This window comes from Xiphophorus hellerii, chromosome 19, assembly GCF_003331165.1.
Source record: "Xiphophorus hellerii strain 12219 chromosome 19, Xiphophorus_hellerii-4.1, whole genome shotgun sequence".
Lineage (NCBI taxonomy): Eukaryota > Metazoa > Chordata > Actinopteri > Cyprinodontiformes > Poeciliidae > Xiphophorus > Xiphophorus hellerii.
The window spans coordinates 28,842,685-28,869,745 of NC_045690.1; the positions used below are offsets into that span (position 1 = coordinate 28,842,685).

The 27,061-nt window shown below is 40.7% G+C and overlaps 1 protein-coding gene across 6 annotated transcripts in view; it reads left to right on the forward strand.

Annotated features, from left to right (window-relative positions):
- Nucleotides 1–27,061, forward strand: part of LOC116708569 (MAM domain-containing glycosylphosphatidylinositol anchor protein 2-like) — a 239,582-nt gene that overhangs the window by 111,735 nt on the left and 100,786 nt on the right. For 4 of the 6 annotated variants that reach the window (XR_004336709.1, XM_032546441.1, XM_032546443.1 and 1 more), the window contains 3 exons: nt 648–796; nt 15,974–16,151; nt 21,800–21,820. Coding sequence is in view for 5 of the 6 variants with exons in the window: in XM_032546441.1 (XP_032402332.1) it covers nt 648–796; nt 15,974–16,151; nt 21,800–21,820 (348 nt within the window). In the remaining variant the exon portion in view is untranslated. The remainder of the gene's footprint in view (nt 1–647; nt 797–15,973; nt 16,152–21,799; nt 21,821–27,061) is intronic. The other 2 variants (XM_032546442.1, XM_032546444.1) reach the window with 1 other exon arrangement.

The following is a 27,061-nucleotide window of genomic DNA, read 5'->3' on the forward strand; positions in this document are numbered from 1 at the left end:
TGGGGCAGGTGGATAATGTCTCAGTGTAGAAACAGAAATGATGGTGGTGACCCACGCAGATGTAAGCAGACCTTATAAAGGTCAACAGCAGAGTACTGGAGCAGTGCTGTGGTTGGGTAATGATCAAATGGGACAAAAAGGACATTACGTACAAAGCACACATAGCAGCTCCAAATAGTTGCCAGAGACATGGCGGCAGCAGGTAAGCTGATTGTCTTCGTTTAAACAAAACAGAGACGGGTGCCAAGTAGCTTACTGAATAAGAAGACTTAATTAACAAGCGACTGGCATGTGTATAGAAAAGGCAAAAACTTCAAACAATTAAATTACCAGACTTGAAAAAAGCTGGGGAGCAGCAGCATTCACTGTCACTCACACCAGAAGCGGCTGATAACAATTTACGAATTGAGATCAATAAAGTACATCTTAACATGAGTTCAGAAGTGATGACCTGTTTAAAATGCATCCCACTAGATAACCTTGAATCTAACAGATCCACCACAGCTGTGTTAATGTCACTCTGTAAAGGATTGATTTTAGAAATTTAACAATGCCCAAAAGTTTTTTCTTACTTTTTTGAGTCTTCTTGTTTAACTGGTGTCTGTATTTGTCCCCCTTTCTGATCCTTGACCCCTACATCTCCTCAGGGAAAGCCTACAGACCAGAGTTTTATCATGATACCTTCAATGCTCTGTGGCAGAACAGACCTCAAGTCTATGGCTTCAATCTTCAATGGACTCAGATGGAGCCCAATTCTGTGGATCGAATTGTGGCCTATCGGCTTGGCATCAGGCAGGTGAGACTCTCAGATCATACGTAAACTAATACTGTTATATTCAGCATAGTTTTAACTACTTATCTGTGATTTTACATAATATAGGGATAGGGTTGCAAAGATGTGAAAATTTCCATTACTTTTGAAGAAAGGTTCCAGAAATGTTTTGAGGTCCCATGGATTATTTTTATGCCCTTGTTTTTTTACAGTGTAAAAAGCACTGTAAAAATGATAACTTATCATAAAGAATCATAAATGCTCTCAAAAACTTCTCATAAGTCTTAACATTATTTTTCTTTGTATATTAATTGCCAGTCTTGCTTTAAAAAATTCTTCTAAGTGCTTCTATACATTAATCAGTCTTATCAATATGAACGCTGGCAGGTGATCACTGATGTCAATTATTAATAATCCACTTTCTAATTTGTTCTCTAAATCATTTGTAAAAACATTGTCAAGCAATGTGGCACTGTGAACTGCTATTCTAGTGGTTCTTGTGATTTTTGGAATTAAGCTAAGACTGTACACTGTGTTAATGACATCCTCTGTATCTTGTTTGTTTGGATTTATTAAGTTGACTTCAAAGTTATCACCAATAAACATAATGCACTGCACCCAATTTTTCACATTAGTAAAGTGTTCCTCTATCCAGTTCTTAAATATGCTTAAGTCAGAACTTGGTGTTGTCTAGACACATCCTATATGTTTATTTCAGTTGTACATGCACATTGTTTACAACAGTTGGCATTTTTTCCACCACTTTATACTTACAATTCACATCCACATACATAGCTACACCACTGCACTTTGTTTTTGCTGTTCATACAGATCAGTTATAACTGGGTCAAAATGCATGTCATTATCACTGTTTATCCAAGTTTCTGATATTACTAAAATATTGAAGAGGTAGGGCAGACCGGGGCTTGTTGTGGCACTTTTTACACTTATAGTTCTTGGAAGCAAAACATCATGTGATGTTGGGTTCAAGTCTTTTTGCCCACATACAGAACACAATCAGGAGAACAGGAGAAGAACAGATAAATAAAGTTTATTTTGACAATGATGAAATGTGAAATTGTGCGGTTCTTGTCCTGTGGATTGAAGTCGGGGTTGTCGGTACTCTGAAGACAATGGGAGACAGATTGTGAGTTGAAGGGGTATCGGACAAATGAACTTCAGAGGAAAAATGGAATGATCTTACTCGATGTGATGAAGTGTTTCCGCCAGGGGGAATGACTGGGGCCACTGGGGTAGTGGTCTCTTTGCAGGGGTTCTTGAGATGATCCAGGTTCCAGTGTGAGGTCCAGATGGAGAATTATTTGGAGGTAGATGGTAGAGGCCATGGTGGAAGGCGGACAGGTAAGTTTTTGAAAGGAGAGGCAGGAGTGATCCTACTGCTAGCTAGGAAACCAGGAACTGTCAACGATTCTTCAGCAGAGGCGGAGAGGGACTCAGACAACGAGTCGGTAAAATCCATGGTGTCGCAAGGGGGAAACCAGAAAGCCAGGAATTCAGGCTACACAGTGGGTAAAATCCAAGACCCAACGAGGAAACACCTGAGAGAGGCAATAGGAAAATATTACTAGAAATAATTTCAGAGAAACTCAGAGAGCTGACTCAGAGGGGCGCAAAGCACCATGAGTGGCAAACACTCAGGTGTCGAAGTGCTGGCAGTCCGTTCCTCATATACTCCTAGGTTATGAGGTGATTGATTTCAGGTGTGCTGACTCCAGTCAGCAGACACGCCCTCCAGGTAGTGCAGCCTCTAGGCAACATCTAGTGGATCATGAATGAAACAGCAGACAAACAGAAAATCCCCACAAAGAGCCAAAACCCTGGTTCCCAACAGATCATACTGTATAAAAAAGAAATGTGTACCAGAGAAAAGACTTAGGTACCGTATTTTCCGGACTATAGAGCGCACCTCACTATAAGCCGCACCCACAAAGGCAACCCCCCCCCCCCCAAAAAAAAAAAAACTGGCTCCGCCCCTCTCAGTTTTCTACAATAAATCTCCTATTAAGGACGCAGCCGTGCGTCTCCAATGCCAAACCATGGACTCATTCACGCTGAGCTTACGTGCAGCGGCTATCGATCTGTACTGCCAGATCGATAGCCCTCAACTTAAAAGCTGCATCATATGAACTTCTTTGTGTGGTTTCCATAATGAGGGATATGAGTTTGAAGAAATTTCTCTGTCGTGCCTGCTGCTGTTCAAGCATGTGCTTGTTCTAAATGAAAATCACACTATCTTCCTTGATTTCCAATTTTGACTTCCAATGATTCACTTCCTGCAAAAGAGCTCTGTGGTGGTTGAAGAAATATCCACAGAAAAGCCACACCAGGCTATAAGTCACTTGGTTCAAATCGTAGAAAAAAAAATAGAGGCCTATAGTCCTAAAAATACGGTATTTAGTTTATATTTATGTCGTTTTCTTATTACTGTGATGTTCACATGGTGCTCTGGTCTGTTGTTTTGAGCCGATCCATGTCATGTCCCTCATTTCCGTTACTCCTTGCACCTGTATCGCTCTCTGATTGTTTTCCTTCTTAAGCCTCTCAGTCACAACTACGCTGCCAGATTATCGAACGCTTTCAGCAAGTAGTTTTCGAGCACTCTCATCTCGCCCTCATCGTTGCAACCACGCTCTTGTTCCCTGGATTTGCCCCTTTGGCCTTATCCCTGGTTGGATTGTCTCTGATTGCCCATCTGGATCTTGACCTGCGCCTGATTTTGGATACTCCGCTCACGCCCACTCCCACGGATATCTACTCTGCTCTCTGCCTCATCGTGCATGACCTCTGCCCTTCTGACGAAGAATTTGGATCTGGATTTGGTACTTCTGCTGAACGTGGAGTAGGACGGTTTGTCTTCACAGACCGTAACAGAGTTGGTGCGCTGCCCTGCATCAGTGCTTCCTCCTCCCTCCTTAGCCCTCCGTCAGTACAGCATCTGCTCTCTTCTTCGTCCCTCGGCTGATCACTCCAGTACCTGATCGCCAGGCCAGGTTAGTGTTCTCCCTTCACACACCCTCCTCCTCACAGTGCTGCAGCTGATGATCCAGTGTGCTCGGTCTGAGCTGTGTTTTAATAAATCTGAGTTTTCTGCTCACTCCTGTGTTGTGGCTGATTTTCCGGGTCCCTCTAGTGAGTCATTACATCTTCAGTGCAAAATTCCAGATTCAATTGAACTAAAAAAAAGCATTGGTTCATGATAAAACTTAGACCAGTCCTGAATTATGGACCTTGTCCCAACCTGGACCTGGTATATCCAGTCATAAAAACTTGGGGAAAAAAGCGGACAAATTTCCTGTCTGGTCATACTCCTCATCCAGATTTCAGTTCTGGCATACATAGATTGACTTGCCAGTGGTGCATTATTCATTGGCCCATCCTTTGCACCCAGGTTTCTCCCAGGCAGCTGTTTCCAAATGTTCTACAAAGACCACGCACAAAGAAAACCAAACCTAAATAGGTTTGGTTTGTGCTGGCATGTGTGTTGGTGAAAACAAGGCAATGATTAGACTTGTTTAAGTGTAATAAAAAGTCATTCACAGACAAAGAAAACATTTGTATGTTCTGTCTGCCTAGCAGATGTGGAAGATTCTCACGCAGAACATTTTTGAAGCATTTAGGACAATTTACTCAGATTTGTATCTATTTGACAGTATTGTGGCGACTTCTAATGCTTGCATAAATTACACTGCACTTTAAACATTATTTTGCTGTGACACACCAAGATCATCACTGGTACCATTTTAACCCTCTTAAAAAACTTCCTGGATTCACACCTGCTCAATATAAATGTATTTAATATAAACATTAATATTCAGTTTTTGTTACCCCTCCAGGGGGTCTTTTGTGGGCTCTAGTGTCCCTTATATGAAAGTAGGCTGACAGGAAAGGGGGGAAGACATGTGGCAAATGTCGCCGAGTCCGGGAATCGAATCCGCGACAGCCGCGTTTAGGACTAAAGGCCTCCAAACGTGGGTCGCGCTGTCCCCTACGCCACCACAGCACGCCCAAAGGCTTTCAATTAAATACCTTTAAAAATTTTGAATATGAAATTAAACCTCACTCAAAGATTAAACAAATAAATAAAGTTAAGGTTAAACACATAATAAATAGTTATTAATTTAAGCTCTCAGAGGAGTGTTTCTTTCTGATGCTGTTGAAAAACTGCTCCATATCTCAAATCCATGAGCCTGCCACTCTGCGCATCACTGGCATTGATCAAAACCATTGATTTGATTTATTGGTGATAAAAGCTGTTACCATGAAAACAGATTTTATTCCTAAATGATTCAGCTTCCATCTATCACCTAAAGTCTCTCTTCCTAGACCAACAACTACTGCAGTCTTGCAGCACTAGCTTAACAAGACGTTCACAACCTGCACTGCATGTTACACTGCTTTTGCCAGTACATCCTTCAAAGAGTGTGGGAAATTTCAGTATCAAAGAGCCGGAAAGGATCTGTCAGAGGCACAGTGCAGCAGGTGCTCCACTCTTGCACTATGCAGTTGGAAACCAGAAACAAAGCAAAAGTTGGAATCTTTCATGAACATTGTATAAACTTAGCAATCTTTTACACATTTGTTTCATCCTTGTTTACTTACACACATGCATCCTCTCAAATAATCAGTCATCACAGTAGCTACAATACTGACAAGGTTCTACAGTATCAAAAAAGCATGAAGATATATGTTTCTTAAAAATGCAATTAAAGACATCTGGCATTGTTTGCTACTATGAAATTAACCACTGCTTACCACTAAATTGCCTTGGCAAGACTGTCAGATTTATTGTGTCCAGGCTGAAGTCAGGTGGAGCACATTATCATACAAACACAGTGAAACACTCCAGAGACTGGAACTTTAACTCTGTGGTGTTGTCATTTCTGATTTAAAAAAAAGTCAGAGGTTCTTAAACAGGTGTTTGCTGTCGACTGACACAGTCCTCTCTGCAACCACAAAAAACCACAAACAAAAAACATCAGATGAAGACTTGGAATTATGTTATAATTCCATGTCTATGATGAATCATTCCCTCATTAAAACACATTTAAGAGAACCTCAAATCTCTCCTGGGAACCATTTGGTGGTGCTTAAATGCTTCCTCATACAATGCACTGCCCATTTATACTATGCTCTTTCTTAGAGCTACAGTCCCCAGTGGAGTTCCTGCCCCACAGAGCACCCCTCGACTCCATCTGCAGGTGGTTTACCATCTTCCTGACAGACCAGAGACAGTATGTGGGGCTGGAGAAAAACAGCTCGGAACCATGAGCATTGGTTTCCCCCATTGCTGTGTACTTTCACATCTGCTTTTCTCCCTGTACACCAACTGCTTTACCTCCAGCCACCAGTCTGTGAAACTCATCTAGTTTGCAGACGACACCATACTCATTAGGTTTATCTCAGACAGAGACAAGTCTGCTTACAGGACAGTGGACAGTGGATTAAAGCTGCACCACGATGTCCTGGTGCAGCTTTAACAACCTGGAGATCAATGTCCAGAAGACAGTGGAGTTACTTGTGGACTTTAGGAAAGTTATGGACCCACCATCCCCTCTTGTTCTCAAGGTCCTTTCCATCTCCATGGTGGACTCCTTCCAGGCCACCACCATCACCAGGACCTCTAGTGGGAGCAGACCATCAGCTCCATCATGTTGAAAGCCTTTCAACATGATGAAAACATTTGGGCATGTGCTTTGACATTGGAGGGTCTCTGTAAAATTTTCAAATCAACCAATAATAACAGCAACCCTTTTGCTAAATGACTGTACAAACTGATGTGGCATAACTTTATCCAACGTGTCTGTCTGGTGATATAATCGAATGCTGTAAGACTGTATATAATTGCAACACAGTATCGCTAAAAGCCCTGTAAACAGTGCTGAGTGTAACCAAAAATAGATGACCTAGGAGATAAACGGGTGCATCGAGTCAAAGCTGCCTTTATCTTAAAAGCAGCATTTGAATGATTAATTGAGCAGTACTGCATAGTGTCTCACTTTATCATTGTCATCTACCAAAAAAAGTCCACCAATGAAATTTACTTGATTCACTTGCTGCCTGAGCTCTCAATTTTCTTCTAAGAGTCTATTCATTTCTGCAGACTTTAGGGTGTATGAGCCATATTCAGGAATATCATTATCTTATTCACTAATCTGTTGAGATTCACCAGTCTGATATGAAATGCACTCTTACTGATCATGAGCACACAGCTCAGCCTCCTCTAGGATGTGATGACCACAGACGTCTTTATCCTGCTGGGCCACTCTCAGTGCTCTGCAACTGTTGCATTTGCAAATTAATGTTTACAACTTAAAATACCAACTAAAATCTAAAAGTAAGGTAAGGTAATTTCATTTACATAGCGAATTTTCAGCAACAAGGCAGTTCAGAGAGCTTTACATGAATTAGAAGGAAATTCAAACAAAAAAAGAAAACCAAAAGAAAGATAAAAAAGTAAAAGTATAAAACTACATATTGGTTCCCCATGTTTAATAAGAATAAGTAGTTCATAATTTATAAACTGGTAGGGGTTTCTCTGGATTCTGGTAAGATTAGTGAGGTATAAAACTTAATGTTGGTTCTCCATGTTTAATTCTATTAGTAAGTATAAAACTAAATGTTGGTTCCGGTTGTTCTGAGTTGAGTTTTAGATATGCACAATATAAACCTGAATGTTGGTTCTTCATGTTTTATTCTTGTTCTGGGTTGTTAAGTAGATGGTACTTTCTAAGTTTGTTCTAGATTTGTAAACTAACAGGAGTTTCTTTAGGTCTTGCTCTGATATTAATAAGCTAAATAATAAAGTAATAAGTACCCCAAAGTTTGTAAAAGTAGCTAAATGTCGATGTAAGGTAATGAGTACACCACAATTTCTAAAGGTAATAAACTAAACAGTTTTTTGTTTTAAATGTTGGTTTAATATAATAAATACTGCACATACTATAAAAATAATAAACTAAAATGTAGAAAGCTATAAGTTGATCTAAAGTAATGAGTACTCCATAATTTCTAAAAGTAATAAACTAAAAAGACAGGGCAAAGAAATGACACATCACGAAAAATAGGCAACATTCTGATAGCAACATTCAAACATGAGCCAGCGAAGGCAGTGAGGTGAGGGAGTGTGTATCTGTGGCCATGGAATGTGTCTGCAGTAAGTCCATGCAGGCACAGTCTCTGATACGGTGGTATCAGAACCTTCAAGTCCTTGAAGGTTCAGATTGCACGGATGTCTTCAGAAAGGAGAGGATATGGGAAAGAGCGTCTTTGTTTACATGTCTTTCAGGAGATTTGAGATAGCCAGCCTGAGTGTTCGCTAGTCGGATTAATCCATCACAGATTTGTCGATATGCCAGGTATCCACCAACTCCAAACAGCAGATATTCTGTTATCATTAATCCAAATAAATACGGGGTGTATCTGCCCGGGTATGTCTCCGCAGGACAAGTGAACTCTCTTTTGCCCAGTCTTTTCGTTGAGAAAATTTGATCAATTGCATTGAGAGACTGGTTGACTAGATCCAAAATTTGTAGATTCAGAGGATGTGCAAAAAGAAGTTCCAAAAAAGCAGCACAAAAACGGAGCAAGCAGGGTGAAGGTGGGTAGGGAGGGAGCGGAGGAGAAAAGCATGCATATATATATATATATATATATATATATATATATATCTGTAGATAGAGATAGATATATATTATGTCGTGACTATGTTGTCTTTGGTTATTTGCACAGAATCCTACCTAAGACCAGACAGCGATCAGTAGCACACTGCTGGCGGTTGTTTAGTGTCCTACGAAGCAGAAAGCTGATGTTGTTGTTTCTCCTTACATCCAGTGGGTGGCGCCCTTGAACATTTATAAAGAATAGACGCCTCATGGACCGCTCTTGCCTATTGTCGCTGACAAGATCTTGGAGCGATCGACCGCTCCACTCAGCGTTATAAGTTTGACAGGCACAATGAAATATCAGCGCATTTAATCAATCACAACTCGCTAAATACTAAACAGATTTTCACGATTTTTTTTACTGTAACCTTTTTCAAACAGCTATCATAGCTACATTTACAAGGAAATTATTTTCTTAAGTATTTTTGAATTGACTGATACATAGTTGAGCATATTTAAATATTCTTATTGGGGAAAACAATAGATTCGGAATAGAATATTTTGATATTGATGTATAATGAGCATTTTACAAAGTTCACAACCAGTCATAATTTTTAATATATTATTTGGTAATATCAATACATATTTATATAAATAAACACAAAATAATACAATCATAGAGAAACAAAGATGATTAAATATTGATTAATACTGAATAATATGTATTAGGCTATGCATATGCACATGCATATATAGATAATGTCTATATAGGTTTTATTCATGTTTTCCAGCCGAGGAGTTGTAGCTTAAGAGATTCAGCAGCTGAGATTCATCAGTGTAGTGAATCCGTCTCTCCTTAAAGACATTTCCCACTTCTTCCTCACATCATTGTCTTTATGAAACCTTCAAAACAAAAACGGGAGCTATCTTACTTTTGACAGAGTGAAAGAATTACATATAAATAACAGTCTTTGCCACCTTGTGTCGCATAATCTAAGTCAATGTTAGGGAACACAATTAAGTCTCCGTTAGCCTTCATAGCGGGGGCTGAATCCCGCTATAGCTTGGTGTAATACCAAGCTTGGTATTACACCAAGCTCTATAGCTAATATTAGCTGGCATTTTGTCAGTGGACATAAATACATTATAGTAATATTTTATTCACAAAAAATAAACGGTAATATATCCGTCTTACTTGTGAAACGTTATCCCCCGATATCTCACGTCAATAGTCCGTCGATCTGAGCAAAAATATCCGGCAGTGCTGAGGCTTCTTCTGCTGTTTTGGTTTAACCAAGTAAGAGGGACGACCGCTCCAAGATGGCCACCTCAATGAATGTATGTAATTTATATTCAATCTTTTCTATTTTATAGTTGCATTGTATTTTATGATTGTGTATAGCACTTTGGTCCTGTTGGTGTATAAAGTGCTTCATAAAAAAAAGTTGGTATGGTATACTAATCATTATTTAATCATTTTTGCTTTTCTGTCATATATGTGTTATGTATATTTCTAAAATTATGCATATATTACTAAAATATATATAAGATTTTGTGAGTTTCTGTGTGGTTTGTAAAATTCTCATCATATATCAAATCAGAATATTTTATTCCTATTCTACACAGTTACTGTTAACCCCACCAAGAATTTTTCAATGTGGTGAACCATGTGTCAGTCCAGTTGAAGAAACCCAATGTCCTCGTACATGTAGCTATGATAGCTGTGTGAATAAGGTTTGCAGCAAAAAATTGTGAAAAATCACAATTTTCACAATTTGTGATTTTCATAATATTTGGAGTTATTATTGATTAAATGCTTAGATACTTCATTGTGCCTGCCAAACTTATAACTCTGAGTGGAGCAGTCGACCACTCCAAGATGGCAGCCCTCCGTCGCGTCACAATAGTCAAGTGCTGTCCATGACCACCTACTCTTTATTATGTCTATGGTTCTCAATACCCACAATGCACCAGGCATGACGTCACGTGCAGAGAAACGTCTGCACGTGGGTGTGCCTGTGTACCTACTATGGAATTTAGCAACCTGTGCCACCCATAGACAAACGTCTGCACATCCCACAGTAATGCCTGGGAGTTACTGTGGGAACAATTATGAGTCTTACTTCTGGTGCCCTGAAGTAGCAGTAATACACTGGTTAATTTCTATGTTCATGGTAGAAGTTACATTCTCTTTTTGGTTATTGTACAATATTAAGTACAATTAGCAGATGGACATGGCAGACAAGTCATCTGCTATCAGAGATTTGCTCAGTATAGAGCAAGTCACTGATAAGTTTAATCAGGAGTAGGGGTGCCACCACAAATTTTGGGCTCCAAGACAAAAAATTTATGTAGCTGGTGTTACAATTTCTTGATTCTATCTGATCCATCAAAAGCGTCACAATTTTAAAGGCTTGCAACTGCCTTGCTTTCTTTGGTTCAATCCTGATACTAGCACAATACTTACTGCTAGTGAATTTTACAAGCAACAGTCTGCATACTGTATGCAAATAGGTTTTAATTTTTTTTTATTATTAGTTCCAGCTAGTTTTCTTCATATTTGTTAAAACTGTCACCATGTTGTGACAGTTTGTTCTGAGACAGATAATCTGTGAAAAGATCAATCTCCTCCAACTCCTCCCTGAACTCCTATTGCTGTCTGAAGTAATGTACTGTTCTGTCCAAAAACAACCAATCAGAACTAGGAGGAGGGTTTTTGCGCTCCTCCTAGTTCTCCTCCAATCAACCTCATTAAATCACTGCTAAATGTGCTATTGGCAGAGAAACAACTTATTGTTATAGGAAAGCCATTTAGCTGCAGTCATTGGCGGTCGTGCTAACTAGACTGAGGATTCACAACAGGCTATGCTAGTGTAACCGGTGTATACTATTAGTGTTCTTTACTGATCACCTAGTCTTATACAGTCGGTTAACCTTGATGTGTTCTACGTTGTGTTCAGATGAAGAAGGGAGTCGGACCACAGGAGTTACTGGTTGTTCTTTAATGCAGGTTGCTGGCAGAGGCCTGCACAAATAGAAATAAAAATGCCCTTTAACATGCAGCTCTTCCAATCACAGGAGTCGGAATTCCCCTCTTCTCAGGCAGCCTAGCGCCAACTGAAGGTAGTACAGTGCTGATGTCATAAGACGCTCTCTTAAAGTGACAGTACAGGTACTAGTGCTTATCAAAATAAGTAAAATAATAAAATTCTTAAAATATAACAAAGAAATAGGATTCTTCAGTGTTAATCAGGATTTGGTGAAATTTCAAACATTATAATAAAAAATACAAGCACATTTTCTAAAGTTGTTACATTAGCCACAGCATAGCACAGAGCGAGGGTGGTCGTCTCTTGGACAGTCACCGACAATCCTACTCCCTTAAGATTATCACACTAAGTGCGCTATTCAGAATCACACTTCTGTTTTTACACACCTAGAAACAAGGGCCCTTCGTATTATTATTCGTCATGAGTCCCTGTTCACTTCAGGTCCCTGTCCGCTTTCAGGTCCCTGTTCAGGCGCCACTTGTCGTTGTTGCGCAACTCCCCCCCTTCTCTTGCTACTCTCACTCTCTACTTCCTCTTCTGAGATGGGAGATGTGCTACCAGCTCGCCGTCTAACGGGTGAATTGAGTTTCCTAAATCTGCTGGGATTTATCCTGTCCAGAACTGAAGTAAACTCTGTTTAAAGCTGGTTTCGAGAAAAGATTCGCCTGGTTTCTGATGACCTACATCCAGGTGTCCCAACCTTCTTCCCCCTGTGAATTAGCCAGACTGAGCAGCCTGCAGCCAACTAGTTTCACAGAGCACACCTGTTAACGGTCGCTCCTTCTCTATATTACAACGTGCATTTGGTATTGAACCAGGTTGGTTTTAGTGGCTCGGGCAAGTCCCAAGGATGTTGTTTTACATATGGGCTACCAGCAACATATAAAACATTTCCCACCTCTTCCTCTCCAGAATCAAACATCAGAGCTATTTTACAACCATCAAAGAACTTTAAGGTGACTCATTAATTGAATGTCCACAACATCTTTTAGATTTTCTTTATGCTAAATATTTTATTAGTAAGGCATTTTTGCAAGGGTCAGTACAGCTTAATTCAGTAGCAGAAATAATCAAATAAGTAAAATCAATCGTCTATCTTTCCCTACTGCTGACACTGAGAATTAAAAAGCGAACCTTTAAGAGAGACAGATAGAGTTTGGCGTTTCGAACAGCAGACCTGGCCTGATGATGAAGAAGGTGTTGCAGCAGGAGGAGGATGTTGATCGAGGAAGACAGGGATCTCTGTAGGTCTGATGAGCTTTCATCTCTGCATGGATGGTGAGGTCACACAGGACTTGGGTGCTGGGAGGAAGAGTACTGACGTAGAGCAGCAGGTCTCGGGTCTGAAGCTCCCTTCACCTTGTCTCATGATCTTTCTGGTCTGTTGAAATGTAGACGCGCTGACCTCATGGAAGGAAGGCACCAGTTCTTCTTCTACTTTACCTTTATCTTCATCTTTGTCTTTGGGATCTGAACCCAGCTGATGAGAGAAGTGCGATTTGAAGTCACATGTTGCGGGGCTGACGGGTTGGTCCCCATGCGCAGGACAGTCTTTGGCTCTGTGGCCCCGGCTCTTCTTCAGCTGCAGAGTTCTTTGTCCATCTCGATCTTGGCTCAAAGCTGCCTGGAGGATCCAACCAAAGATTCCTCTTTTGTACCCACTTTTTATAGGGTTTATCCACCCTTTTGGTGCGTTTCCATTGGCTAGCACTGATGCTGTGCCTGTTTCATTGGTTGACTGCTTGGAAAGATGATCTCATATCCATCACTGTCTTAGGGACATTATATCCTGATGTCTGTGCTAATGTCTCAGGGTTGTTCAACTGTCCTCCTACATCCATTGCCTGCACAACTTTGAAAAGTTTAATCTGTTTCCAAATAAGGCGTTGATCATCTCTGCTCTCCTGTTAGTTCCCCTTTTCCCCCTAATCTTTCACCTACCATTTACCTCCAACACAACATCAGTGATGTTTAATTGCAATTACATGTTTTACACCATTTCAAGTTCAATGTCAAAATCACATTTATAACTTCTTTAGCTTCTCTGATTTAGCATTCATTTATAATTTTATAATAACCATAACTTATTAGGTATTCTTATTATAATCTTAATGTGAGTTAATACAGATGTTTTCTGAAAAGAAACCAAGAATAACCATGATTCTAATTATTTGACACCAAAGTTACAGTTACTTGTTTTACTTGTAGTGTAAGTGTAAATGTAAGTATTCTTACAAGTAAACCAATATTAAAATAAGTATTTATTTTGAATCTTATCCAATTACTCAAAATGTTTAGACTTTCATTCTTTAAAACGTTCATGCTTTGAAGTACAGGGGTTGGACAATGAAACTGAAACACCTCTCATTTTAGTGTGGGAGGTTTCATGGCTAAATTGGACCAGCCTGGTGGCCAATCTTCATTAATTGCACATTGAACCAATAAGAGCAGAGTGTGAAGGTCCAATTAGCAGGGTAAGAGCCCAGTTTTGCTCAAAATATTGCAATGCACACAACATTATGGGTGACATACCAGAGTTCAAAAGAGGACAAATTGTTGGTGCACGTCTTGCTGGCGCATCTGTGACCAAGACAGCAAGTCTTTGTGATGTATCAAGAGCCACGGTATCCAGGGTAATGTCAGCATACCACCAAGAAGGACGAACCACATCCAACAGGATTAACTGTGGACGCAAGAGGAAGCTGTCTGAAAGGGATGTTCGGGTGCTAACCCGGATTGTATGCAAAAAACATAAAACCACGGCTACCCAAATCACGGCAGAATTAAATGTACGCCTCAACTCTCCTGTTTCCACCAAAACTGTCCGTCGGGAGCTCCACAGGGTCAATATACACGGCCCGGCTGCTATAGCCAAACCTTTGGTCACTCGTGCCAATGCCAAACGTCGGTTTCAATGGTGCAAGGAGCGCAAATCTTGGGCTGTGGACAATGTGAAACATGTATTGTTCTCTGATGAGTCCACCTTTACTGTTTTCCCCACATCCGGGAGAGTTACGGTGTGGAGAAGCCCCAAAGAAGCGTACCACCCAGACTGTTGCATGCCCAGAGTGAAGCATGGGGGTGTATCAGTGATGGTTTGGGCTGCCATATCATGGCATTCTCTTGGCCCTATACTTGTGCTAGATGGGCCGAACCATTCTGGAGGACCATGTGCATCCAATGGTTCAAACATTGTATCCTGAAGGCGGTGCCGTGTATCAGGATGACAATGCACCAATACACACAGCAAGACTGGTGAAAGATTGGTTTGATGAACATGAAAGTGAGGTTGAACATCTCCCATGGCCTGCACAGTCACCAGATCTAAATATTATTGAGCCACTTTGGGGTGTTTTGGAGGAGCGAGTCAGGAAACATTTTCCTCCACCAGCATCACGTCATGACCTGGCCACTATCCTGCAAGAAGAATGGCTTAAAATCCCTCTGACCACTGTGCAGGACTTGTATATGTCATTCCCAAGACGAATTGACGCTGTATTGGCCGCAAAAGGAGGCCCTACACCATACTAATAAGTTATTGTGGTCTAAAACCAGGTGTTTCAGTTTCATTGTCCAACCCCTGTAAGGAATAGTCTCATCTATTTTTATAAATCTGCAAACTGGAAACTTACTTCCTCTTTTTTCAGGAAACCTGCTCTTCCTGTTTCATGACTCGCTCTCTCTGAGTATGATTTCTTATGATTAGATAGAAAAAGAAGTAGAATTAAAGCAAAGTTTGCGGGAGACAAAAACAACACACTCAACCAGACTTATTTTATTGAAGTTCAAGTCTACTGTTGGGCCTAGATGACACTTATGTGATTAATTTTAAAGGTGACTTTATTTATTGTTACTGTTAAACTAAAACCTCCAGCACAGGGAAGTGGGATGATCTCTGGTTTTCTTGACAGACAGGAGAGGGGGAGGGAATATGAGCAGTGCCACACAAGATTGTGAGTGGCGGCTCTAAAACCAATCTTCTACCTTTGTTTGTCTCTAGATAGCATTGGAAGAAGGCAGAGGAATTTCATTTTTTCCTCACGGATGATCCCTCATATCATCCTGTCACGACATACTGACAGTTTTAAATATTTATTCAAATATTTTTTAATAAAAGTTGCATACTGCAGCTTTAATTTAATTTAGCAAAAGAAGAGGGGACAAGTCAGAAGGGAAAGTATCAGCAAATATCTGTAACTTAAATGCAGCTAAGTTAGGGCTGTCTCTGTTCTACCTTAGATGATAATAAAAATATTTATTTTTGGATGTTTTTAGATTATCAAAACATCTAAAATTATGATAAAAACATCTAAAATGTTTTTTATCAACATTGTCAACATTTAGATGCTTTTCTCATCTAAATGATAAAAGTTAGATGATAAAAATGTTATGTAAAATTTTTATAATCTAAAATGATGATAAAAAGCTGTAAGTTGTTGCACCAAAAACTATTGAATTAGGAAATTCTTTGCATCTAAAGTCCTTCGAGGCCATGACATTTTTTTAATCTACTTCTGTGTTTGTCTCAGATGGATCAGACTCGCTGGTGGGAGCAAGGGATCAATATTAGTGGACCCATCCAAAAGGGGCAGCTGCTGACTTACAACTTGACAGAACTGATCAAACCGGAGTCCTACCTGGTGCGTCTCACCCCTATCACCCGATACGGTGAGGGGGATACTTCTGAACGCACAATCACGTACAGCGGTGCGTTATTGTCTTATACATTGCTAATTGTAACAATATTTCTGTGTTTGATGTGTCGTTTTACGGACAGTATTTTTTGCAGTTTCAAAACTTTAAAAAAAATTGAAAATTTCATTACATTTGAGAGAAAGGGCCTGATCTACAGAGATTCAAAATGAGTCACCTGCAGCTCAATAATCCTGAGCTGCAGGATTACTGCAGCTCAAAGTCAGCATTATGTGAAACTAAAATAGTCTCAAAATTCACAAATGCACAGATCAAGATTCACAAATGTATTCAAAGGCTATTATTATCTTGGTCTCAGAACAGCTTTCGCGCCAATAATTGCACAAAAGCCTGAGCTGCTACCTTGCTTTGGGGAAACTAAACCAGGCTGTTCAACAGTTACTTTAATGACAAGAAATTCAACTATATGGAAAAACACTAGCCCGACTCTGTTAGCATGCGGAAAAGCTAGCATAGCTCGGTAGCACAGCGTTCTCACTTAGCTTGCTAGCCTGTGTTGATTGTTGCACAATTAAATTGCTCAACATTAATAATCATTACATGGGGATAAATAGCTAAATATGTTAATATAGATATCTCACTTACCGCTCCTCTGTTGCTGCCAGAGGAGGTCTAAACTGTCGGTGCTTCGTCATAGCTACAGCGTTGTTGGAATGGGTTGATGTGATTGGCTGAAACATAGGTTACCCCAATGTTTGGGTCCGTTCAGATGATTGGCTGTAGCAAGAAATCTATCTGATTGATTGCTGATCATCCAATCAGATAGACCATTTATTTAAAAAAGACATGTGTGTATTGAGATGTCAGGAGAGTCTCAAATTCACACACAAATGCGGTGAAACTCACAGGCCAGAAACAGCTTGTAAATACAAAAAATCAAAAATACAAGTGTGAATCTTGATCTGTGCATTTATGAATTATGAGACTGCTTTAGCTCCATAGCATTGCTGAAGGATATTTTTTTCCCCTCCCCTCAAGTGGGTCTTTTGTGGGCTCTAGTGTCCCTTATATGAAAGTAGGCTGACAGGAAAGGGGGAAGGAAAGGGGGGGAGACATGCGGCAAATGTCGCCGGGTCCGGGAATCGAACCCTCGACGACTCAAGGCCTCCAAACATGGGCGCTATTCCCTACGCCACCACGGCACGCCCCTGTGGAGGATATTTTTAATCTATATTTTATTATTATTTTATATTCTTTAAATGTTGCAAATGTTTGAGAAGCAAAGTCTTCTGACATTGTATCTATGCTTGGTGCTCGTTTTATTTATAAAGTGCCAATTCACAACTGTTGTCTCAAGGAACTCTACAGAAAAAAAACAATTAAATTCAATCATACATACAATTGCAACCAGATATTTATATACACTGAATAATAAAAACATGCACATTATTTTCCTGTAACTTTTTTTTGTAACTTTTCTTAATTTCAAAAGTTTATATACAATTGGTCAGTATCAAGTATAACTGTCTTTTAAACTGTATGACCTGGGTCAAACCATTTGGCTTTCCAAGCTTCTCACAATAGTTTGCTGGAATTTCGGCTCATTCCTCCCGACAGAATTGGCAGGCCTTACTCGTACACATCTTTTCAAATCTTCCCACTACTTGTCCATAGAACTGAGAACAGGACTTTGCAATACCCACATCACAAAACATTAACTTTATGTTTAAGCCACTTTGTAACTTTCAATACCAACGACCACACTACAAAGATATGAGAGTAAAGGTTTATTGCAGGAAGGGGATGATGCGATGGATGAACTAGAATAAAGAATCTAGTTCTTTATTCTAGAACTAGAATAAAGTTCTAGAACTTCTAGTTCTAGAATAAAGTTCTAGGGGAATCATTCTAGGGGAATCTGGGGAGAATCATTCTCCCCAGATTCTCTCATCTGGGGAGAATGCCAGTGGCTTGGGAGATGAAGACTCAGAGTGGGGGTTCAATCTTCGAGAAAATGGGTTTCATATATGTTTCAAAGCCTACATAGGACCAACCCAGATGGAACTTGACAGAAGGAATGAAAACTATTGAATGGAAGGAAGGAAATGGGATGAGACTGATGGGATGGAAGGATGGCAAGAAGAAAAGGCAAAGTAGGTGAAAGAATGAAGGGGATAAAGTGAAATGGTTGAGTGTAAAGGAAGATGGGGTTGTAGAAATGTAACAGAATGTGCAGTGCAGTGGTGGAGAAAGTACTCAAAAAATGTACTTAAGTAAAAGTACAAATACACAGGCAAAAATGTACTCAAGTAAAAGTCAAAGTACCACATTAACATTTTACTTAAGTAAAAGTAAAAAAGTACTGGCTTTTAAAAATACTTAAGTATTAAAAGTAAAAGTACTTGCTGAATACATAACCTAATCGCTAATATCATTAAGTGTGCCGATAGTATTTAATTTGAATACATCATAAATGTGCCATTTTAATAAACAATGTCACAGATTAAACATGTTCTTATTGTGTTTATTCTCTGTAAGAGTTTAGACTTAGATATGTGATTCTATGCATCATAATTTCAGGGATGGAAACATCTTATTTCCTGTCCTAACGTAGCATGAACTTCATTAGTGACATTTATTTAGAAAGAAATCCAACTGAAAGGGGATGGAACGAAGGTGTGGGGGGGAAGACATGCAATCGAGGAGCCACGTAGCAGAGTTGCAGTCAAGACCACTGAACACGAGACCAAGACCAGCGCCCTGCGCTACATGACACAATAAAATGAAGTGCACCTATCAAAATTGGTTCTCAGATTGATCTGAAAGATCCACATTTCCATAAAAACACCTAGATATAAATACTTAGAGCTGAAATATATTTAACCAGTATCAATTACAACTCATTTCATTCTGTTTTGCTTTCATCGCTGTGCTACAATCCGCAGAGGTCGCCTGCCATCTCTATAAAAATAACGCCCTGGGCGGTTGCCCATATTGCCCATGTCAGAAACCACAACTGTCTGCACCATTAAACCATGAAACATAGCAATTAACTGTAATTGCAACAACACTATGAACACTGTCCAACGGCGCAACAAGCAGAAGGAGCACCATGACTGTTCTCATCCTCCCTCCCACTGCATGTTTGCCACCATGACAGGAGACAAAATCAACCAATGAGCATGCTCTGTGTTCATACGTTCAACTTTTACTTATTCGGCAATTAAATAAATGTGTGTGTGTGTGTGTGTGTGTATATATATATATATATATATATATATATATATATATATGTATATATATATATATATAGCTATATATAGCTATTGCAGTGTATACAAGAACAAAGAACGGCTCTCAGTGAGGCTTCAGTCCCATCAACCTTAGTAAAGATCCGTCCAGAAGAATCGGATCGTTCCTGAATCCACACAATAATTCAGCGCATGAGTGACAACTTTTTTTCATCGCAGATGCAACATGTGTCTCAGTACAGCTAGCTTTGCTAGCATCACGTCCACAGATCTTACCTTTCTTTAAGCTTTCCTTCCAAGTGACGCTAAAAGTTGGACAAAGTCCCACCGTCTGTGAAAGCGAAGCGCTGCTGGTTTTACATGTCGTCATATCTTATGATTTATGCAGCTATTATCGATTAGTTAGACATCTTCTCAGCTCAGAGGAAACCACTGCGCATGTCTGGAGCTCCGTGCTAGTAAAGGGGGAGGCGATGGGTGACAACAGACACTAAGTCACGTTATTGCTTGGATTTTACGGCGCCACCTTAAAGTCCCTGAACTTCATATTTTAACGGACAAAAAGAGAGCAGTGCGACTTGGATGTAACGAGTAACGCGACACTTTTGTAGAAATGTAGTGAAGTAGAAAGTACAGATACTTACTGTAAAATGTAGTGGAGTAAAAGTAGAAAGTACCCATTATTAAATCTACTTAAGTAAAGTACAGATACATGAAAATTGTACTTAAGTACAGTAACGAAGTACTTGTACTTCGTTACTTCCCACCACTGGTGCAGTGTGGGTGATCTGAGTATAAATAGGCTATTTGGGAAATTAGAGGTGTGGCTTTGGATATAGCACTGCTCCCAAACCTTAAATTAACATCTTTAAGTAATCCAAAATTAGTTGAAAATGTTGGCCTAAATATGTTGTAATTTGTTCATGTCCATGATAGTAAAAAGTTAATAGCAGGCCAATTGTAGCTCCTATGAAAAGTAGACCAGCTGAGAGAAAACAAAAGGTAAACAGTTCATTGTGTTTTTTGCAGATCATGGTTCTACAGGCTTTAGAAGATTAGGTCCTGAAATCTAACAGAAATTGAAAATATGTAGGTTTTCTGACGCTTATATGCAAATGATATACTGTGGAAAAGCAAAGCAGAGACACAAGCATGGTTTATTGAGAGTAAATGCAAACATCATTACAAAACTCTGTGTTCTGTAATGAAGGTTGTAACTTTCTTAATCCCACCGGCAACAATTGCTGCCAGACATTTTTTCTAACTTCTGGCTGGAAGCTCTAAAAGAATTGTTTTGGCTTTTGGCAGCTAATTGAAGTTTTAAAATAAAATAATAATGTGTCTACTCTAAACAATATCAATTTCATGTATCTAGTGTGAAAGGTCACATGACCAGACCTCTTTACTTCCTGCCTGTGACGCTGGAGGTAAATGTCAGTAACAAACCTGTACAAGAGGAAGTCAGTAAAATACTTTAATAAACAGATATATAAATAAAAATATTTTGCAAATATGTCCTTTAAAAGGTCTTCTACTGACATGTAAAGAAATTATCGCTTCTTCCATCTCTTAATCATAAGAAGAGTAAATGTAAGCATGGCAACAATTGTTGCCGCTAGCATGAAGGGGATAAAGTGAAATGGTTGAGTGTAAGCACTATGCTGTGTGTCAGTGGTTTGCCTGTTTATTCTATATACCTTGCTGTTCCCACACAGCTTAAATCAGATGTTTTAGATCTTCTAGACCTGAAAGAACACCAAGATGATGTCTTCTACATCACTGTCATTCCCACAGTCGAAATAAAGCCCAAACCCTAGCAAAAGGCGACCTATTCCACACAGTCTGGCCTATGCACTGAATGACGCCACTCCTGAAAGTAGCTTAGGACAGCGTCAAGGTGTAGTTGTTGGTCTGGTGGATCAGGGAGAATTTCCTCCGAGATGGAGATTTGTTCATCCTAACATTTTTACCTGAGGTTGCCTCATTGATGAAATAACCAAATGAGGTCAAAGGTTACTCAGCACATTAAGACAGTGACATCTGCATGATGTGGCATTGAATCTTTATGTATCTAAAATATTTCTGGACACTCTTGTAACCATTCTGTTATAATAGGTTATGCATGTCATGATTTTTCTTATTTTTTTATATGTCTAAATAGGCCAGATTTATGTAATTTAGACTATGCAGTTTCCCACCGGCAACAATTGTTGCAGAGTATAAAACCTACATTTTCACTAACATAGCCGACATACAGTAGAATGTAATAATTCATAAATATTATGTGTTAGGGAGGTCTAAGGATTGAAATGCATGCACTTATTTTACAGGAAAAAAATAATCGGGATTAAACAGGTTAATTATGTTTGATCAAAATAAATCCCAAGCTAATTTGAATGTTTCTAATTCTATGCAGCTTGTCTTATTGTGCTTTTTTCTGCTTTTCTGCAGCTCCTGTTAACCCACATCTCAGTAAGTATCTGTCCCCAAAAACAAGCATTTGCAGTACCTGTTTCTTTCACTCTCCCCTGTCTGCCTTCTGCTCTCCTTTCACACCTGGAACCATTTCGCTCATCAGCCCAGGTTTTTTGTTCAGTAGTTCACAGCAAAGAAAGTTCTGTTTGAAGAGACTGTTTCTTTTTATACAAGAGATCAAATATTGCTAAATACTGTATATCTAAACTCCATAATCCCATGAATAATTGTAGAATATTTATCCTTTTTTATTAGTAAAATTACCCCACAAAATCAACTGCCTCTGTAAATAAGCTTTTTGCATTTCCCAAATTGCATCTCTTACCATGTCTGGTGTGTCATTGATGCTTAAGAACAAATCAGTGGGTTTCTTTATTTCTTGAATACTCTATTATCTATTTGTCTGACAATAGAGTATTAATGAGTCTCAATTTCTCAGTGACGTTACACCCTTGTAATGTTAACTTGTAAAAAATCTGGGCAGTGATTCGATAAATCCATTGTTTTGTGTTCACAATTGGTAATAGCTCAGAGTTCAACAGAAAGAGGTTTTATCCTGGGCTAAGAATTATGGACTGGTGAAAAATATGAACATTGCCACTTAGTGAGAGATAATAACCTCCATGGGTCTACTACACTAAATGTTTTCATAAAATTTTGAGCAGTTTCTGTAGACTTTAACAGTTCACAGAAGCTGTAGATCCAACAATAGGTTAAAATTCCCTAACATAATTTTATGTGAATTCATATTTGGTATTGCATAAAACAGGTCAACATAAATTTTTCAGCATTTGTGGGACAAATACTGACTAAAATCACTAAAACATTTTCTGTAACAATAATATATCTACCTCTAATGTTAGAAATTTCTTTAGTTATCTTAAAAAGCATGTTTTTTATGTAATTATTGCTGCCCTCTGCTTTTAGTATTAAAACTTGAATGGAAAAGTTGACCTTTCCAACTCCTTGGCGCAGCCAGTGGCGGTTTCTGATTCTGATATGGGCAACATGGGCAACCGCCCAGGGTGGCATCTTGTGGGGGAAGGCATGAGCCCTCCTGTCCCCTGGTTGTCAAATCCCCCCAACCCCTGCACTTACAACTGGAGGATCTGAATGTTAACAGTACCTGAAATATCATCATACAAACACCTACTACCCTCTTTCACCTCCCTCCACCCCTCTAGACAACTTCATGGAGGAGAAGGGGCAGGGTGGACGCCGTCAAGGTGGTTCACCCAGGGTGCCAAACAGGTTAGGGTTTGGCACCCTAGCCAAACAGAGGAGGTGACGTGCGTCACCTCCTCTGACCCACCTGCTCTGCGTCGGAGGAGGTGTCCCAACTGTGGCGCCACCTTTGGCTAGAGGGACCAAACCGCAGCTCTTTCATGCACTTCTCTCATTCACACGCATACATAGTTTATATAAAAAAAAAAACAAAAGATAGATTGCAAAACAAATTAAAGCTGCAAGCAGCCTCGGGCGGCCCTCGCAGCAAGCGCCGCTCCGGCCTATTGGCCACCGCGGGGGTTCCAGCCACCGCAGAAGCTCTGGCACGATTTCCGGAGCCGCAGCCAACTCCCCACCGCAGGAGCTCTGCCGCAGTTTCCAGCACCGCCGCCCGCTAGCCGCTGCAGAAGCTGTCGCGCATTTTCCCCAAATTACATCTCAAACCCGTTGGGCTCTTTAGAGCAGAACAAAGGTCATACATATCCAGTTTGGCGCCAATCGGATGATCCATGTGTGAATTAGAGCCTAACGTATGTATATGACGAGGGACTGATATTCGCCATTTGGCCACGCCCACACGGTTCAGCCAGCAGTGAGCATTGACAGAGTTTATCATCCGAATCATCTTGATTAGGTCAAGAGAGCCATAAACAGAGCTTTCCAAGGAAAAAAACGGCACTTCCTGTTCCGAGGGGGCGGGGCTTAGATGACGTCATAATATGATGACGTAGGATCGACGGGCAAGCCTCCAGGATCACTCAGGCCAAGTTTGATGCAGCTCGGTCAAAATATGTGGAATGTAGAGGCAAACGTATACGAACGGCGTTGCCGCCATTGAAAACTCTTGGCACTTTAAAGCAAGCGAGACCAACTTCCTATCTGTCATCCAACACAGAATCACCTTGATTAGGTCAAGAGAGCCATAAACGGAGCTTTCCAAGGAAAAAAACGGCACTTCCGGTTCCGAGGGGGCGGGGCTTAGATGACGTCACAATGTGATGACGTAGGATCGACGGGCAAGCCTCCAGGATCACTCAGGCCAAGTTTGATGCAGCTCCGTCAAAATATGTGGAATGTAGAGGCAAACGTATACGAACGGCGTTGCCGCCATTGAAAACTCTTGGCACTTTAAAGCAAGCGAGACCAACTTCCTATCTGTCATCCAACACAGAATCACCTTGATTAGGTCAAGAGAGCCATAAACAGAGCTTTCCAAGGAAAAAAACGGCACTTCCGGTTCCGAGGGGGCGGGGCTTAGATGACGTCACAATGTGATGACGTAGGATCGACGGGCAAGCCTCCAGGATCACTCAGGCCAAGTTTGATGCAGCTCGGTCAAAATATGTGGAATGTAGAGGCAAACGTATACGAACGGCGTTGCCGCCATTGAAAACTCTTGGCACTTTAAAGCAAGCGAGACCAACTTCCTATCTGTCATCCAACACAGAATCACCTTGATTAGGTCAAGAGAGCCATAAACAGAGCTTTCCAAGGAAAAAAACGGCACTTCCGGTTCCGAGGGGGCGGGGCTTAGATGACGTCATAATGTGATGACGTAGGATTGACGGGCAAGCCTCCAGGATCACTCAGGCCAAGTTTGATGCAGCTCGGTCAAAATATGTGGAATGTAGAGGCAAACGTATACGAACGGCGTTGCCGCCATTGAAAACTCTTGGCACTTTAAAGCAAGCGAGACCAACTTCCTATCTGTCATCCAACACAGAATCACCTTGATTAGGTCAAGAGAGCCATAGATGAAAGTTTCCAAGGAAAAAAATAGCACTTCCTGTTCTGAGGGGGCGGGGCTTAGATGACGTCATAATCTGATGACATAGAATTTTCAGGTATCACACCAGCATCACTCAAGCCAAGTTTGGTGCAGCTCGGTCGAAACATGTGGAATCTAGAAGCAAACGTATGGCATCGGCGTTACAGGTCACTTCGCCACGCCGCCACGCCCAGCTGCTATCTCAAAGCCGGTCAGGGTTGGAGTCCTCAACACACCAACATGTCTTCTGTGTCTGGACACAGTTTCATGTTGATTAGGTCAAAGGGCTAAGAGAGCGACCGCTCACAGTAAAACATGACACTTCCTGTTCTCAGGGGGCGTGGCTTAAGTGATGTCATCATTTCACCACAGGGTATTTTAGGACATCCGATGCCGATCAATCACTGAAAGTTTGGTCCCTCTATGTGTTTTTTTATAGGAAATATAAGAGTTTCGTGTTTCATGGCGAGTAGGTGAACTTTGACCCCTGCTAACCCCCCTTCAACATACTCCAAAACTCACCAATTTGATAACTTTAAATCAAACATGCCTTATGATCAGACTGACCGAGTTTGAAGTCGATCAATCGAAATCCCTAGGAGGAGTTCGATCAAATACGAAGGCTGTAAACGTCAAAATCGAGGAAAAAAATGGACGTTCAATACAAAATGGCCGACTTCCTGTGATAGTTGGCTAATAACATTAAATGTAAGTTCTGAGTCTTTTGGTGAGCTCTACAAGTGTACCAAATTTCATGTCTCTACGATGAAGTACGTTCATAACATTGTGTCAACAGAAAATTGCTAGTTGCCGCCGTTGAGCAATTTTTTTTGCGATTTTTGCGACAACCTTAAAATTCAAAATTTTTAAATTTTCTAGTCGCGACCGCCAAGTTTGGTGAGTTTTTGAATATGATAAAGCCCCCAAAAAGGCGCCTCTTTGGGGGGGCAGAATCGTAATAATAATTAAAGCTGCAAGCAGCCTCGGGCGGCCCTCGCAGCAAGCGCCGCTCCGGCCTATTGGCCACCGCGGGGGTTCCGGCCACCGCAGAAGCTCTCGCACGTTTTCCAGAGCCGCAGCCCGCTCCCCACCGCAGAAGCTCTGCCGCAGTTTCCAGCATTGCCGCCCGCTAGCCGCCGCAGAAGCTGTCGCGCATTTTCCCCGCCCGTCCACCGGGCGACAGGCGTGAATGCGTTCGGCGGCGCTCCCCGACGACTGTCGAAAAATCTGGTGCAAATCGGTCGATGTGTCGAGGAGATACGGCCGATGAATTAACTTAGGGGGCGCAGTGGAGCCAAATTACATCTCAAACCCATTGGGCTCTTTAGAGGTGAACAAAGGTCATACATATCCATTTTGGCGCCAATCGGATGATCCATCTGTGAATTAGAGCCAAATGTATGTATATGGCGAGGGACTGATATTCGCCGTTTGGCCACGCCCACACGGTTCAGCCAGCAGCGAGCATTGACAGAGTTTATCATCCGAATCATCGTGATTAGGTCAAGAGAGCCATAAACGGAGCTTTCCAAGGAAAAAAAAGGCACTTCCTGTTCTGAGGGGGCGGAGCTTAGATTACGTCATAATATGATGACATAGGGTCGTCAAGGATCCCACCAGGGTCACTCGTGCAAAGTTTGGTGCAGAAGCTATCGACCGTTCACAGTAAAATACAAGACTTCCTGTTGTCAGAGGGCGTGGCCTACGTGATGTCATTATTTGACCATTGGATATTATTCTACACCCGAGGATGATCAATAACTCAAACTTTGGTGTCTCTGTCAGTTTTTGTGTTAGAATTACAAATTATTTAATTTTTTCCTCTTTAATTCAACATTGAACTGTCATTCCGTAGGGCAATGCTGCCCTCTGGTGTCGAATTACTGAAATTACTGAAATAGTTTCATTATTTCAGTAATTCGACACCAGAGGGCAGCATTGCCCTACACATGACAAAATAATCCCCTCTGTAATTGACTGTGTAACATATTACACAGTCAGTCACAGGGGATCTTTGAGCCTTGCTAACCCCCCTTCAACATGCTCCAAAACTCACCAATTTGATAACTTTAAATCAAACATGCCTTATGATCAGACTGACCAAGTTTGAAGTCGATCAATCGAAATCCCTAGGAGGAGTTTGATCAAATACAAAGGCTGTAAACGTCAAAATCGAGGTCAAATGAAATTCAATCTAAAATGGCCGACTTCCTGTTGGGTTTAGAGCATGGCTCCAAGAGACT